The sequence below is a fragment of the Spinacia oleracea genome, chromosome 6 (assembly GCF_020520425.1).
Source record: "Spinacia oleracea cultivar Varoflay chromosome 6, BTI_SOV_V1, whole genome shotgun sequence".
Taxonomy (NCBI): Eukaryota; Viridiplantae; Streptophyta; class Magnoliopsida; order Caryophyllales; family Amaranthaceae; genus Spinacia; species Spinacia oleracea.
Window position 1 is genome coordinate 77,010,665 of NC_079492.1, and position 14,053 is coordinate 77,024,717.

At 36.3% G+C, this 14,053-nt stretch overlaps 2 protein-coding genes across 6 annotated transcripts; one reads left to right on the top strand and one right to left on the bottom strand.

Moving 5' to 3' along the window:
- Window positions 1–25: 25 nt before the first annotated feature.
- Window positions 26–10,792, top strand: LOC110786352 (uncharacterized). 3 transcript variants are annotated; one of them, XM_056830571.1, is made up of 9 exons: window positions 26–256; window positions 362–499; window positions 605–688; window positions 1,106–2,448; window positions 2,528–2,711; window positions 2,787–2,879; window positions 10,189–10,286; window positions 10,375–10,447; window positions 10,543–10,792. In XM_056830571.1, exons 1-9 carry the CDS (start codon window positions 26–28, stop codon window positions 10,648–10,650), a joined length of 2,352 nt encoding a protein of 783 aa, XP_056686549.1. In that variant the 3' UTR covers window positions 10,651–10,792. The 3 variants fall into 3 exon arrangements, with proteins under 3 accessions (XP_056686549.1, XP_056686550.1, XP_056686551.1); XM_056830572.1 differs by lacking the exons at window positions 10,189–10,286; window positions 10,375–10,447; window positions 10,543–10,792 and adding an exon at window positions 6,825–6,959; XM_056830573.1 differs by lacking the exons at window positions 10,189–10,286; window positions 10,375–10,447; window positions 10,543–10,792 and adding an exon at window positions 6,470–6,813.
- Window positions 3,859–9,850, bottom strand: LOC110786353 (uncharacterized). Of its 3 annotated transcripts, none has more exons than XM_056830582.1 (8): window positions 9,527–9,850; window positions 8,827–8,898; window positions 8,634–8,701; window positions 8,141–8,226; window positions 7,866–7,916; window positions 6,912–7,061; window positions 5,014–5,614; window positions 3,859–4,109 (listed from the first exon to the last, which is right to left on the bottom strand). In XM_056830582.1, exons 2-6 carry the CDS (start codon window positions 8,895–8,897, stop codon window positions 7,032–7,034), a joined length of 306 nt encoding a protein of 101 aa, XP_056686560.1. In that variant the 5' UTR covers window position 8,898; window positions 9,527–9,850; the 3' UTR covers window positions 3,859–4,109; window positions 5,014–5,614; window positions 6,912–7,031. The 3 variants fall into 3 exon arrangements, with proteins under 3 accessions (XP_056686560.1, XP_056686559.1, XP_021846590.1); XM_056830581.1 differs by having other exon boundaries at window positions 5,014–5,663; XM_021990898.2 differs by having other exon boundaries at window positions 5,014–5,233; window positions 9,527–9,848.
- Window positions 10,793–14,053: the final 3,261 nt, after the last annotated feature.

The window sequence follows — 14,053 nt, forward strand, 5'->3', positions numbered from 1 at the left end:
AAATCAACGTCAAAGGACTGAGTTCATGGAGAACTTCATGATTGTGCTAATGGGACAGATTCTTTGTCCTTCTACTGATGGTGCAAACATGTCGACGAAACTGCTAGGTGTTGTATGTGTTGCAAAGGACGCAGATCAGTATAACTGGTGTGAGTTTTGTCACAAATGGCTGCTAGACTACGCGATCACATGCCAGCGGAAGCTAGAAGTTCAGGGTTATGCGGCTGGGACTGGTGGTTGTGTTTTGTTTTTGTTGGTGAGTGCTCTCCTGAAATTGACATTTAATAAGTATGTTCATTATAAGTGTTGTATGTTGTAGTCCTTTTCTGGCATGTTTTAATTAGTTATCCATTTCTGGCAGGTATTTTATCTAGACCGTTTATGTCGGCTTCCTGTCCGTTGGGACGAGTTCCCCAGACTAAAAGTCTGGACTGAGGAGGAAGTGGAGAAGGTGAAACTTCAAGATAGGAAGCCTACTGAAGACTATGGGAGGTTATCGGTGTGTATTCTCCTGTGATCAATATATGTGGTGTTTGTTGCTTTAAATATGACATTGTTATTAGTACTTCTTAAATATATTCTTGGTTTTATTTCATTTCAAGAGACGGTTGATGTTGTTTACCGGGAGCCCCATCCTCTATTTGGCGGAGAAGAAAGAAGGCCGTTGGCAGAAGAGGTTGCTGATCTGGTATGAGTAGTAGTAGTTTGATATCAATTTTTCTGTTTTTGGTATTAAACACATTCTATATGCTGTTGTTTGGAAGGACGATATACAAGTGTAGCTTCAGAAAGCTTATAATAATACCTTGGGAGGATTCTGTAGTCCAATGACAATGAAAGAATGGTGATTCTTTCATTTAAGGACTGCTTAATCCCCCCAAAGTATTTTTGTGAAGTCTTTAAAAGCAGATGAAAGACTTATGAGTGGTGGTTAAGAAATTTGGTACACCGGACTGTGTACCAAATAATAGTAACTAGAATATATTTGTAAATACTGAACGTGTACCAAACGGTATTATTTGCATCCTTATAGACTGTTCATTATTAATAATATTGTGTCAATGTATTAGACTAAAGCGTCCTATTTGTTTGACCTTGGTATTAGGTTATGGAAAGGATGGCCCCCTTACTGCAAGACCTCCGTGCCGTGATACGAGAACAAGTAATCATACGCAGGCTGGGGGAAAAGGATAGTGTTGCTGAAAAAGATCCCTCCCCTGGTAGTGTTGCTGAAAAAGATCCCTCCCCTGCTAGCAGTTCCCATCGCCAAATCAGCGATAATGCTTATATTAACGTGGATGGTGAGCCAATGGCGGTGGATAAGTCGGTCAACAAGGTCCTGAGTGAGTTAGATGTCATTGTATTGGAGGATGAAATAGACAATGTGCAACACAGAGTGGAACAACCATTGGGAGGTGAACAAAATGTGTTTGTGAATTACCAGTCCTTGCCTGTGGAGCAGCCCGTGTTTGAGTTTTTGCATGTTCCAGCAGTGGAGGCCGTGCAGAATGAGCCTATGGAGGCAGAGCAAGTGCAGCAGGGCCCCCCACAGCAGGCCCCCCCACAGCAAGTGGTTGAGCTAGTGCAGCATTTGGAGGCCATGCAGAATGAGCCTATGGAGGCAGAGCAAGTGCAGCAGGGCCCCCCACAGCAGACCCCCCCACAGCAGGCCCCCCCACAGCAAGTGGTTGAGCTAGTGCAGCATTTGGAGGCCATGCATAATGAGACTATGGAGGCACTGCCGCAACACGAGCCACAACAAGAGCCACGTTATGAGCCTGTGCAGCAAGGTCATACCGAGGCAGACCAAGGCGGACCACAAGAAGAAGGGCCTGTGGTGCCTGTTGTGCAGCAAGATCATGAGGTGGCAGACCCCCAGGGCCCAGTAGAAGAGCCACCACAAAATGATTTTTTGGAGCCACAAAATGATTTTTTGGAGCCACAAAATGATGTTTTGGAGGACCCCGAAAACGACAATGAAGAAGATGGCGAGGAAGGTGACGAAGATGAAGAAGATGTTGGTAATACCGGGGATCAAGATAAACCTGGTGATGATGATGATGAGAACCAAGGAGCAAATGGTGGTACGACGGGTCCGGTTGCGGGTGAAGCTGAAGGTGCAGATAATGCAGGGGGTCCGGGTGCCGATGGGACCGAGAATACAAGGGGTGGGGGTGAAGGTTTGGACCATGTTTCTGTTCATGGTTCCAATCGTGAAGATTTGGATGGTGCTGAACCAGGTGGTGATGGTCAGGTGAGAACAAGAACAAAGGCAGCGAGGCCTAAACCTAGTCCCAAACCCCGCACTGCGACAAAGAGATCCCGTAAGCCTAGTGAGAAGGCAATAGCAATGAGAACAACTCGTCAACGACAAGGTATTAGAATGACGAAGGCAGACAGTTCTATTTTGAAGTACGTAGAGGCTTACGACACCAAAAAGAAAGCAGGGTATGTTTGATTGATTCTCTAAAAGCTGATAATTACCCCACTGTTTGTTGAAATCTACTAAAACGCTGTTGTTTTGCAGAGGGGCTATGTTGATTGAATGTGATGGGAACGACGCAAACCAGCAGATGTGTTACTCGGTTGTTCACCCCAGGTCCTATGTGAATTCCCAGTATGTTCGTACAATTGCATATCTCTACAACCGGGAGTGGGCTAGTGAATTTCCAAAGAGTTGTCGCAGACTTATGCTTGACTCTATGTTTGTAGTGAGTAATAATACTAGGTCTTTAATATACGTTATGTTGATCCAGTTTATTGAATGCTAAATCCTCTGTTGGCAGCATCAAAAGCTAAAGACGAAAGAAACATATGCCGGGTTGTTGAAGAAGTGGTCGCAACCACTTAGGAAGGTGGTCTCCTCGGATATTTCTGTGGTATTACCATCTTAGACTATTCATCCCTCATTATACAATATTTTGTATGTTTGCAATAGTTGACTCATGTTGACTTAACCCATGATCGCTAACAAAACATCATGCATGTGACTATTTTCCATATTCATTGGTACCAAACGTTCACATGGGATGTGATTGGGACCCAGTGTCCTTAGGTTTGGTACAAACAGTTGATGGTGTTGTTCCGTATTGGTACCAAAAGTCGTTAGGAATTGGTATCTTGAATACCAAACATTATATTGTGTACCTGTTTTGTTAGTCCATATCTCATCACCTATGTGTCATTGTTATTACTGAATGAAGACAGGTTTAAGAGATATTAGACTTTGTAAATTACAGGTTTTTGTTCCAGTTGTCGAAAACGGACACTGGTGGTGTGTTGCTTTTGCACAGAAAGACCAGAAGATATCACTACAAGAAAAAAGGGTTTTCGTGGTGATTATTTTGGCCTATAGTAGCGAATATATTCGCTACGAAAACATTCCCCAACAATTAGCTATTCGAGGCGATAGCCACCGTTGCTATAGCCTTTAGTAGTGATTATTACATTCAATGGGGTAGACCAAAATAATCGATACGAAATACTATGTATAATAGTATCGCTTATTGTAGCGATTATAATCGTTACAATTCCTTATTTCACATGCCAAATACATTAGTTTTAGCGGCAAAAGAATCGATGTTGATGGTAGCTATAGTAGGGAATGCAATGGCTGCTTTTAGATACCTATCGTATCAATTATAATCACTACTATAGGTTATTTATTGTTGCAAATTTAAGTGATACTATTAACTTCGTAATTGATACATTTGCGAGGATAACAATCCAGATTGACAGTCTATAGCAGCGATTATAATCTCTACAAAATACTTTATAATGGCTTGTCAAATATTGCCGCTATCAAGCATATTGACAATTATAATTATACATGAATATAAATTTAAAATCCAAGATAAATATAAGATAAAAAATAATATCATAAATAAATAACTCATATAGAGTAAGTCATAAGTCATTACATAGGTGATATATAATTGTCTAATAGTCTTAAAAACTTAACAAAATTGTCAAATAATCTGCAGATGGCAAGATAAATAACTAATCAACTACTACAATGTAACAACGAAACAAATAATATAGTATAAGTCGGTAACATCATGTGCTTCCCCAAATAAGTCAAACTTCATCGTTGTCAAATAAAGAGTTATCTGCAAGTCAAAAAAATGTACGATAATTAATATCACTAGTATGGAAATATTTCTCTACAATTAATACACCGCAACCTACAATACAAATAGCAAGCCACCCAAAAAAAAGGGCAGAATTTATATAAAGAAAGTAGCAAACTAATACAAATTTGAAAATTGAAAATTGAAAAATAAAGGGTAATTCCATAATCTTAATATAGGAAGTAAAGGTCAATGTATTAGTATGAGAAATCCATGATAAATAACAGTTTATTTTAATTATCTGTCATTCATCAGCAAAAACTTCACAAAATCATGAATATATTTAGGAGTGATTTCAATGGAGCAACATTTCTACCATAGTTACAAGTAGGGGATCAAACGCTCAAACGCTGAAGACAAGTTGGTCCGAGATACAGGTAGACGAATAGCATAGTTCATTAACAAAAATCAACTACTTGTAACTAATATAACAATAACAAATACAGAGCACAAGTCAATGAGACTGAATCAATAAGAGGAGAGAAAGAATGGCACTTAGACCTCACCAAAAATCCTTCATGATTCAATTTCTTAAAAATAAACAATTTTCAAAGTCATAAAATAATTTTCATAGTCACAAAATAATTTTCAGCAATAAAGAAGCTCTAGAATATACAATTTTCCATATTGTTCAATGCTTTTATGACACACATTTCCAACTATTTCCCCCCGTAAGTAAACCTTATTAAACATCCCAATTATGCATGATAATATAATAAGGTCACATTGTAATGCTTACGTAAATAAGAATTCCCCCTCTTTTTAGAATCTTATCTAATCAAAGAGTTAAAACTAATAGTAAGTACCAAGGGAATTTGGTTATAATTATGTGCATAAAATTTTAGAAGGGGAAAAGAAAAAGTTTAGGTTGTTGCAGTCATACCGTGATGAAATTTCCAGTGTTATGACCGTCAGCACGACAGTAGTTGTTTATACTATTAACTCCAGCAGGAACCTTCTTGAGATCAGTAGGTTGGGGTTATCAGCAACAACAGCAGGCCTTGCTGCTTCTTTCATAACCAGTTAGCGCAGATGTTGGCTGGAGCTTTAGTGGCAGCAAGCTTCAGAGCGTCTCCACTTCCAAACAGATAGCCCAAGGAACTCTGTGCAATGCCACAATACCATAGAATTATGTTAAAAGGGCACAAAAGATGCAGAGGCTTTTCCAGTATTGTTATTTGAACATAATATAGAGCTCTGAGACATAGGAGCCATTCTTTAAATTTGCAAGTTCAAATTTGTTAAGACTTTGTGAAGAGAAATAACAGTAACTTGACCTGGCTCGCGGGCAGTAGCAGAAGCTAGCTGACAGTAGCATCACCTAGCTGAAAGCAGCAGTAGTAGCTAGCTGACAGCAGCAGCACCTGGCTAGCTGGCAGCAGCATCTGGCTAGCTGACAGCAGCAGCAACAACTAGCTGGTGGAAGATCCAGCAGCTAGCTTCTAGCTGGCGGCAGATCTAGAAGCTCGAGCTACATGTTTGATCTGATTCAGATCCATTCGAGAATAAGAAGGACAAGCTGATTGGGAGATGCTGAAGCAGTCAACACACCCAGCAACACTAACTTAAGAAGGAGATGCATTGAATTTGACCTCACATTGATAGTTTAGATAAAGTATTGTCAAACTTTGTATAATTCTAACTAACTTCTAGCTAATTTAAGGGTGTTCGGCTTAAGAAGGTTTACTTGAATTCGTTGCATTGAATTTAGCTTCTTTCTCGTGGTTGACGCATATTATAGGCGAATTTGTTCCTTCTAACTAAATTCTAGCAAATTTATGATAATTTAGCTTAAGTAGGTTCATTTTGAGTTGTATGCACCAAATTTTTAAGTTATTTTAAGTGGTTATGCAAAATATAGGCGAACTTCTCATTTCTAACTACCATCTAGCTAATTTAAGGTTATTTTAACTTCTCTAAATTGATTTCGAGTTATTTGCATTAAATTTTAGTTCCCTTGGATGGTTTACGCAAAGTATATGCAAATGTCCTTCTTTCTAACTAGCTTTTAGCTCATTTAAGGTTTGTTTGGCTTAACGAGATTCATTTTGAATTATTTCCATTGAATTTGACCTCATGTTGATAGTTTAGGCAAAGTATAGGTTTTTCTAGTTAATTTAAGGTATGTTCAACTTAAGAAGGTTCATTTAAATTCGTTGCATTGAATTTGGCTTCTTTTTTGTTGTTTAAGCAAATCATAGGCAAATTTGTTCTTTCTAACTATATTCTAGCAAGCTTAATTAGGTTCATTTTGAGTGATATGCACTGAATTTGAGTTATTTTAAGTGGTTATGCAAAACATAGGCAAACTTCTCATTTCTAACTACCATCCAAAACAGATCAAGTGAACAACCAGCAGAAGAATAAAATGAAGTTCTAATCAGTAGAAGAGTTCCCAGATGGGCTTAATGGGGCCAAAGGCTTAACTGGAAGAGCACGTGGACAAAAACCAGAATCTACTTAGGAGCTAGAGCAAGGAAACAGAATTAAAAGTCTCAAACTTTTTTTTCAATGGGTCTAACAGAACCTAAGAAGTACTTTACAAATTAAAAAGCATGTATCATATTTCTCAGATTTTGTTAAAGGATTTGAAATTGCATTAAACTCAAAACTTCTCTTCTATAAATATCCCACTTCCTCCCAACTTCCGACCCCTTTATACACATTCTTTTCTTTTGTACGATTTTATTGCAGGAATGGCTATCCGTATTACTTCTGTACTCTCTAATGCAAAGCAAATTCTTAACAAAAGTGAACAAGTAGTTCCAAAAGGACACATACCAGTTTACGTAGGGAAACAAGCTAATAGGAGGCGATATGTGGTGCCGCTTTCATACTTAAACCACCCGGTATTTCAAGACTTTCTACGGCGTGCTGAGGAAGAGTTCGGCTTTCATCATCCTATGGGCGGTCTGACAATTCCATGCAGTTCTGAAACATTCTTTAAGTTAACTTTAGAACTGAAGCAGTGAAGTGCTATAATGATATACACAAAATGATGCAAACAATGTAGACTTTATATGTAGTTACTTACAATCACAATTTATTTGGGGATTGTTTTTATTGAAAATTGATGTTTATTTTACAAATGTATCTTTTCCCCATCAGCATGATTAAGAAGGGTGATTTCCAATATTTATTTATAGTGGAATCAAATTTCTTATTATGATTATCTTAGTTTTCAGTGGAACTTCCTAGTTTGTCAGATTGTTTCATTTTCTTTCTTCATAGCTTCCTGCAAGAATTCTCCAGTTTCTGACAGTCTACCATATAACTGAATATAACAATTCGATATCACAGATGCAAAACTAGGACAGGAAACATGTTCTTGTACTTGGTTTATGAAGCCATTGACTGTCTTCTGGTTACATTACTCTCAACTTACATGGCAAGCACTTTTTCCGCCATTGTTCTAACAATCATACTTAATATAATCTCCTGGTTTACATGTGCCTATCAATATTCACATCTAACCAGCTTAACATTATTCCACTACTGCAATTGTGTCCAAATATGTAACCTCGTTTAGAGTTCTTGATTAGGTGCATGAACAAAACATAGGCAGAAACATGGAATCTCGAACAAGCACACAGACACGCTACAAAAGGCCATCCAAAAAGAAAGCAAGCTTAACAGATAGGAAATACATGTAAAAGAATCTTCCACGCATATATATACAGTTATACACACACAAACTAAAGCAGGCAACACAAAATTTAAATGAAATAAACTTGCCTGGTCAACAAGTCTCCTCTTGATTAGCTGAGTTACAACAATAGCATCAACCTGATAACCCAAAAAAAAAAAAATCAGAGTTCATAGAAACAAACTATACAGCCCCAGAAATCAATATGCCTAGAGGTAACGGGTTAAGTAGATTGCGTAGTTCTAGGGACAACAACAAAGAAAACGGAAGCATCGAGTGACCAATTAGCAAACACCTTTTTCTAAAATTAACATGTCTGATTTGAAACAATAACCAGCAATAACAAAATGGAAAATGAACACACCTGTTCTTCTCTTGCTTTTTCTCTTGATAAAATAGTCAAATTCAAAAGTAAGCACTGCAAGTATAAAATCTTGAGGAGGTACAAATCTACAAACAAGAGAAAATGAAAAGGAGTCAAGAAAAAGTTTCAAGATCATCAAAAAGACGATATTAAACCACCCAACCTTCTGACAGGAATCGAATCCCCAATGGAAACCCGCAGATGAACTGAATTAAGACCTCTACATTTTGAGATGTAAGTAAAACAATTTTAGTTGAAGAAGGTTGTTCAAAGTCAGAGTCTAAAAGAGTTTGTTCAGTTGAGACTTCTTGAAGAAGGCTATTCAAAGTCAGAGTCTAAAAGAGTTTGCTTATCTGCCAGTTTCTCCTGAAAGAAGCACAAGTACTAATATGTTAATCAATCTGATCGTATCTAACCTAGTTTAGTAGTCAGTAGCTCATTTCTATTTCAAGTCTATGTCATTATAATCATAAGTTCATAACTGAAAAATTACCTGAAATCCACTGGAATACGTCCATATCGAAATAGAGGTGGGGGTGCTGAGTATCCTGGTTTGAATTGCTGCAATAAAAAGAAACCAAAAATTAAACATCATGCTTGAAAATTTGTTTGTGTGGTGTTCATCTAAGAGTTGTATAAACTGAAAAGACAAGGGATGATGAGGCAAAATAAGATTGAAATCCAACCTGGTGACATATTTCACAAATGGTGTCACCTTTCTCGTTACACCACCTCTGTACACATCTACGATGAGCATACTGCAATCATTATGTGAACTTGTTCATCATATGTATGGTGTATCTACTTCGTATATTACACATAAACACTAATCGCCTTCAATCCAACCATCAAACATAATTATGTTTCATTGTTTAAAAATTAAAAGTTCTAAAATGTCACCAAGGACAAAGTAATACTATCAGTTGAACTGAATGCTCCTATTGGGTATATCATCATGAGAAGTGTCAACAATTAAGGAAACAACAAAACTAACCACATCAATCATGGTAAAGAACCCAAACTGTAAAAGAAATTCAAAATGAACCAGAGAATGAAATCTCAACCAAAATTCAAACAAAAATAGGGATATTCAACAAAAATTCGAAAAGAATTAGGAAAATACAACCAAATTTCGAAAATAATTGGAATTTAAAAGAGGGAAATTACCTGCAAATTCGTGAAATCAATGGATCAATTTGGGGCAGGAGAGAAGAGATGACAAAGTAAACCGAATTAATATGTAATTATCATTCAAATATCGAAAAGAATTGGGAAAATTCAACCAAATATTGGAAAGGATTGGGAAAATTCAACCAAATTTCGAAAATAATTCAGAAAATTTAACCTAATTTTGAAAAGAATTAAAATAAAAATGAGGAAAATTACCTTGAACTTTTGATGAAACAGCTGGAATGGAGTTTCGTGAAATCAGTTTAATAATTCAGGATGAAAAACTCAACCAATGTTTGCGCGAAATACTCACACCCTCTCCCAGAATCTCGCGCTTTGATTCTAAGATTTTGGTATCAACTGGTGTCAACTATGGAGGATGAGAGAAAATTGATCTTAAACCTAATTTGAGAAGACGGAAGGCAATGGAGGGAACTGAAATTTTTGAGCGAAATTTTTTTTGAGCGAATAGTTTTGAATGAAAAGCTGAGCGCAATTTGTGAAAAATAGGGCGGTATGCTCGTAGTAATATCTAGTTAGTTTTTCCTCTTGATTAACTAAGGCTAATATAGCGATTATAAAGCGCGGTAATTTTCTATATTAATTAACACACACTATTGACTTACAGTAGCGATTATATATTCGGTACTAATTATTCGCCACGGAAAGTTAAATTTCTTGTAGTGTATGGTTCATTGACAGCATGTATAAAAATCCCGCTGCAGAGCATTCTGCGGAATTAAAGACATTGGTATACGAACTAGAGATTTGTAGTCCGTACTAATTTTTGCGGTGGTAAACATGATTGAATAGTGTTTTTAACTTCATTTAACCTGTATTTTAAATTCCAGATACCCGTTGTTGACTATGTCTTACAGGAGACTGACAAGGAGTTTAACGCGTCCCCGGCCTGGCAGACTAAGCAAATGGGGAAATGGCCCCTGGATGTTGTTGGTTTTCCTGATTATAATGACAAGTATGTGGACGTTGATAATCCCTAAGTTGATTTTCCCTGAGTTGTGTACATTTAATATATAATTAACTATGCTATTCCTCCTACACAGTCATGCATGCGGGGTTGTGATGCTTATGGCGATCCGGGAGACTGCTAATGCTTTCAAAAAGTCAATGCACGTGGTAAGTGTTATGTTAATCAAATTTGTTGATTGGAACATAACGTAACGTTAAAATACGGGTAGTATAACATATTGGTTATTTACTTTCCATGGCAGGGGGAGATAGGCGCTGCCCGGAAGGCTCTGTTCTTGTCCCATTTGAATTCAGACTACAACTCTTGCCTTCCATTGATACCGGAGATAATTGCTACCCATTGCCGTTGATTTATAATAGTCTAGTCTCATGAACTTATGTTTATTTTAGTTCGAGTGTTTAATCATCAACTTTGTTTATCGGTTGTGTATGAACTATACCGTGCTTTTGTTGTTTGGTGACCAATACTTCCCTTACATTATGCATTTTGGTTAAAGGGGATGGAATATTTTGTAGTTTTGGCACCAATATATGTCTCTATGATTGTAACGGCATTGTTCTATATTGCAATGTCGTTAAGTTCTACAAGTTGATCCCTTTAAATGTTGGTTTAGTCAAATTTCTTATGATTTGTTACCCCCAACACTCGCTGGTGTTGATCCCTTTTACAGTTGTGTTTTTAGTTGGTGTTCTACAAGTTGTGTTGATTTCAAACTTCTTATGATTTGGTATGAAAATGTGTTATTAGCCTGGTACCCAATGTCATATAGGTTTGGTACAATATTAACTTTTAAAGTTCTGGTACCCAAAGTCATATATGTATAGTTTGGTACCCAATGTGTTGTGCTAAACCCAAAGTCATATATGAATAGTTTGGTACCCAATGTGTCATGCTAAAACCCAAAGTCATACGCAAATTTGATGGTGCAGGCGTGTGCACGGTGCTCTAGGTGCACCTGAAATAAAATGACATAAAAAACACATATAACGCGCGTGTTTCATTAAATCCCGGGAACAAAAGAACATTTTTCTTGAACAAAAGAACAATACCCTAGAACAAAAGAACATTAAAGGCTCTGTTCTTTTCAGCTCTGTTTTTTGCGTTTTTTATTCGATTTGCTTTCTTCTTGCGATATATATTCTTCTAGATTTTATGTTTTGAACTCAAATTGTGACGAGGAGAGAGAAAGTATGAACTAGGTTTTCTAAAATAGTTCTTAGAGAGAGAAAGTAGTGAAAATTCCCAAAAATTCGTTGATTTTTCTGCTTCAACATCAAATTAAATCGATTCTTCTTCTTCAAATAATAAATTCTAGGTTTTGAAGATTTTGATTTTGTAATAATCGTGTTTTTGATGATTTTGATGATTTTTTTTTTGTAATAATCGAGTTTTGGTGGTTTTGATGATTTTAATGAATCAAATTATGTAACAACACGTTGATTTCATTGAAATCGCTGATTGATTTTGAAGATTTGGATTATGTAATTACGATTTTTTTCAGAAAAGAACAGTTTTACGTATATGCTCGTATTAAAAGAACAGTTTCTTTATGGTAGAAAAATAGACCATTTTCGTTTCATAATTTGTTCTTTCATTCTATTGTGTTCTTCTTTTTTATTATTTTCAATTTCATTTGTGTTTCATAACTTGTTTTTTTTATTTTATTGTGTTATTTTTCTTCTTACTTTTTATTTATCCTTTGTTCTTTTGGTTGCGTTCTTTTTCTTGGTCTTATCAATCTTAACCTATTATTTTTTCAGATATTATGAATAATGTGCTTGATAGTTCATAATAGAATGATGAAAATGATGATTCCGAATCATATATTAATGTTGAACAAGGTACTTGTCTTGTTCTTTTAGTCTCTCTATTTGTTCTTTTAGTCTTTTCATTTGTTCTTTTTATAATATTCTGTTAAAAGAACAATATTCTGTTAAAAGAACAAAATAAAAACACGTGCATAGTTCTCATTATGCACTCTTTAAGAATTTTTGTCTTTCTCCTTCTCTGTTATTCTTTGATTCTACTTCCTATTTTTTCATTTTCTATTTTTCAGCAACTATATATATAATAATTGTACTTATGAATCATAACCATTAGTCATTTTATAAATACATTTTAGAGAGAGAAAGAGGAGAGGATTTATATTCTCTCAACATAAGAGAGCTTTTTTGAGAGAGAAAGAGTGAGATGGTATATTCTTTATGTGAAATGGTTGGTTTATAATCAATGGTTTAATTGTTTGGATTTATTAAGTAATTGCAGTGGCAGTATATTTGAATCGCGTAGTCACTTTAGCATCCTTGATTTGTTGAATCTTTGAGTTAATCTTTGAGTTATACGTTGGATGCATGGTTACGTTGATCCAAATAACTGTAATTATATTTAAGTTAGTTTAAGTGTATCCAAATAACTGTAATGATATCCAATTAACTGTAAGTTAATCCAAATAACTGTATGTATTTACGAAAATATGTAACTACATCATTTAATAATCGTTGAAATTTTTTAATTTACTAGCCAATTAGTCGTTCATGTGCGTCGATTTTCATATGGTACTAGGGTGATGATTTGTGTTAAAAAAATCAGTGGTTCATTCATCATAATATATTAAAATATTGAAAATTTACGACCAAATAACATAATTCTACTAGACATTTTATCAATTAAAATCAAATAACATAAATCAAACTTTCAATCGTAAATAAAAGAACATGATAGATAAACTCCTTAACAACGTATTATTGAATAAGCAAGGTAAACCATCCTCCCTCCTTAAACAACATATTCAGGTTCTTCCTTGCGGGGGTGGTGGTGGGGAAGGTGTTTCATCTCCTCTCCTTCATTTTTTTTCATTAACTTGAGGAGGAGTTCTCGGTCTTATGTCAACATCAGCTTCAGGTTCAGCCACAACCTCCTCGATCTCCTGAGCTTCAGGTTCAACATCAGCTTCAAGTACGTCCTCGATCTCCTGAGCGACGTTCACTACAACAACATCCTCGATCTCCTGATTGACGTTCACTGCACCAACATCCTCGATCTCCGGAACAACACCTAGGGGAACATCTGGAATTGGTAAATTGGCATCCAATTCCTGATCACCAGCAACACCTAGGGGAACATCTGGAATTGCTAAATTGGCATCCAATTCCGCGTGTAGGTGGAGCAACGGGTCGGGGTATTCCTCATGAACTCCCTCAACTTCAAACACTTGACAATAATGCTCGAGAAGTTCTTCGAAAGTAAGGACGTCCTCTGGTGGAGTGTGTGGAGGAGTGGGAATTGGGGTACCTCCCGAGCTTGAAGACGAAGAAGCCATGGAGGGGAAAATGTGGTTAAACAAATGTGTTTTGGAGGGAAAAATGGGTTTTGAAAAATGGTGGTTTAAGTATGGTATTTATAGATACCAAACCCCCTTGATTTGATGGTGTACGTCATTCGATAGTAGGGGAGTTAGAAGGTCGTTTTGGAAATTTAAATTATTTGGTATACGCCTTGGGTATACGAAATGGTATTGGAAATTGTAACTTTTTTTTAGAATTGTGCCCTAATTAATATCCAAACACGCCTAGTTAATAATTGTGCCCTAATTACTACCCAAACACGCCTAGACAATAATTGCACTGCACTAATGAATAAGCCTTGCATTGGTACCAGAATTTACAATTAATACATATTAGAATTAGTTGGGGAGGCATTTTTTAAAGCCTAAGTATAAGTAGTGCATACTTATATCTAGTTATTCCTAGTAG